This window comes from Trichomycterus rosablanca, chromosome 18, assembly GCF_030014385.1.
Source record: "Trichomycterus rosablanca isolate fTriRos1 chromosome 18, fTriRos1.hap1, whole genome shotgun sequence".
Classification (NCBI taxonomy): Eukaryota; Metazoa; Chordata; class Actinopteri; order Siluriformes; family Trichomycteridae; genus Trichomycterus; species Trichomycterus rosablanca.
The window spans coordinates 29183930-29185491 of record NC_086005.1 but is presented as its reverse complement, the minus strand read 5'-3'; the positions used below and the strand labels follow the sequence as shown (position 1 = coordinate 29185491).

Sequence of the window (1562 nt, the reverse complement as noted above, 5' to 3'; positions counted from 1 at the left end):
ATATCTTTCTGCGCTCTGGTTTATTTTTTACTGTTTATTTTTGGTTGGTGTGAACATCTCAGTCATAACGACATTTATTACTGCAGCACAAACACAAACCCAATAACACATTTCTGTGAGGAACAGAGGGGTGCGCTGGTCCTGCACACACGAAACATCCTCAATCATTTCAAATCTTATAGTTATAATTAGTCCTGAAATCAATTCCACACGAATGAAAACACAACATCAACTTTAATCATTAATAAACACAAATGTCACGCAGCAGTGATGAATTTATTCATGATTATTTAGGAAACTGAAGCCACAGCAGCGTCACTAAACACCGTATATATCATTCATTCACTCCATAAACCAAACTGAACACAAATAACCTGCAGTTCTGTGTAAATATCCATCAAATATTATTATAAATAAACAGAAACACAATAACTCAGTACAAAACCTTTAAAAGCACTTTGTGGTTCAACACATTTTATATTTTAATAAAAATCTCTCAGTGCAAACAGTTTGTAGAGAGGAGCACATTCATCCCGCTGTACTCCTCCACCACTCACACTGAATCCCCTCCGGATCCCCATGCAGCCCTCCCTCCTACAGACACGCCCAACTGTGTCTGCTGTGCACCGGACATCAGGACTCAAACCCGAGCGCCCCGATAAAGCACTAAATCTAATCCAGTCCCAAAGTCCAATAATATGAGGACATGTGAGACTTAAACACGTGTAATCAGAATCAGACAAAATTAAACTTAAACAAATAAGAAGCAGGCATGGCTGCTGAACTCATCATCTCAGTCATAACACGGATTTAAATCTACATTTTATTGCACGTTATCAGAACCAGAATCTGATTATCTGATCATCTAAACCTGCGCATCTGAATAACCTGGATCATCTGATTCCACCTGCTTCTGTACAGCACTGTGGTGCCACCCTAACAAACCCCTCATTCATCACGGGGCGTCAGTCACAGATTCACCCTCCCACACCCGGGGGTCACCATAATACTGAAATAAAACGCACAGTACTGCGGGGAGAACATGCTAAACTCCTCACTGCTACCTGAGGTGAGGATGGAACCCTGGCACCCGGGACCCACATCTGCTGCTACTCACTTCAAATCAAGTGAAACTTTAAACTACGGTCTGAGTTCTGATTCAGGCACTGATGGCTTCATCCTGGTCAGGGTCAGGGTGGTTCCAGAGCCACCTGGAAGCAACACACTGCAGTGAGTTCTGGATCAAAGTGAATCTTTTGCTGGTGCTCCTAGTGAGCGTCTGTGGAAGAAGGTTCGACAGCGCCAGTCCACCGCTGCATGTAAACAAGAACAACAAAATACTGCGAATACGCTGAGCTAGCATGAGCGCTAATCATTACGCGAGCAGGTTAATTAGCCCGGATGAACGTAGAAGGTGCAGAAGGTGGATTGGGTTCCTGCTGCAGGAGCTGCAGTGTGATGTTACTGCAGGACGCATTTCTCCTTGTTGCTGTATTTTCGGCGCCGGAGCTCGAGTCCTCTCTCCAGCCGGGCGTCCTCCTCCAGCGCCCTGCACACACACA

General features: G+C 44.7%; 1 protein-coding gene across 1 annotated transcript in view; it reads right to left on the bottom strand.

Annotated features, from left to right (window-relative positions):
• Positions 1–215: 215 nt before the first annotated feature.
• Positions 216–1562, bottom strand: part of ehbp1l1b (EH domain binding protein 1-like 1b) — a 27789-nt gene continuing 26442 nt past the window's right edge. Inside the window, exon 28 of the mRNA XM_063013815.1 lies at positions 216–1549. Within this exon, the coding sequence (XP_062869885.1) occupies positions 1462–1549 (88 nt within the window). The 3' untranslated portion in view covers positions 216–1461. The remainder of the gene's footprint in view (positions 1550–1562) is intronic.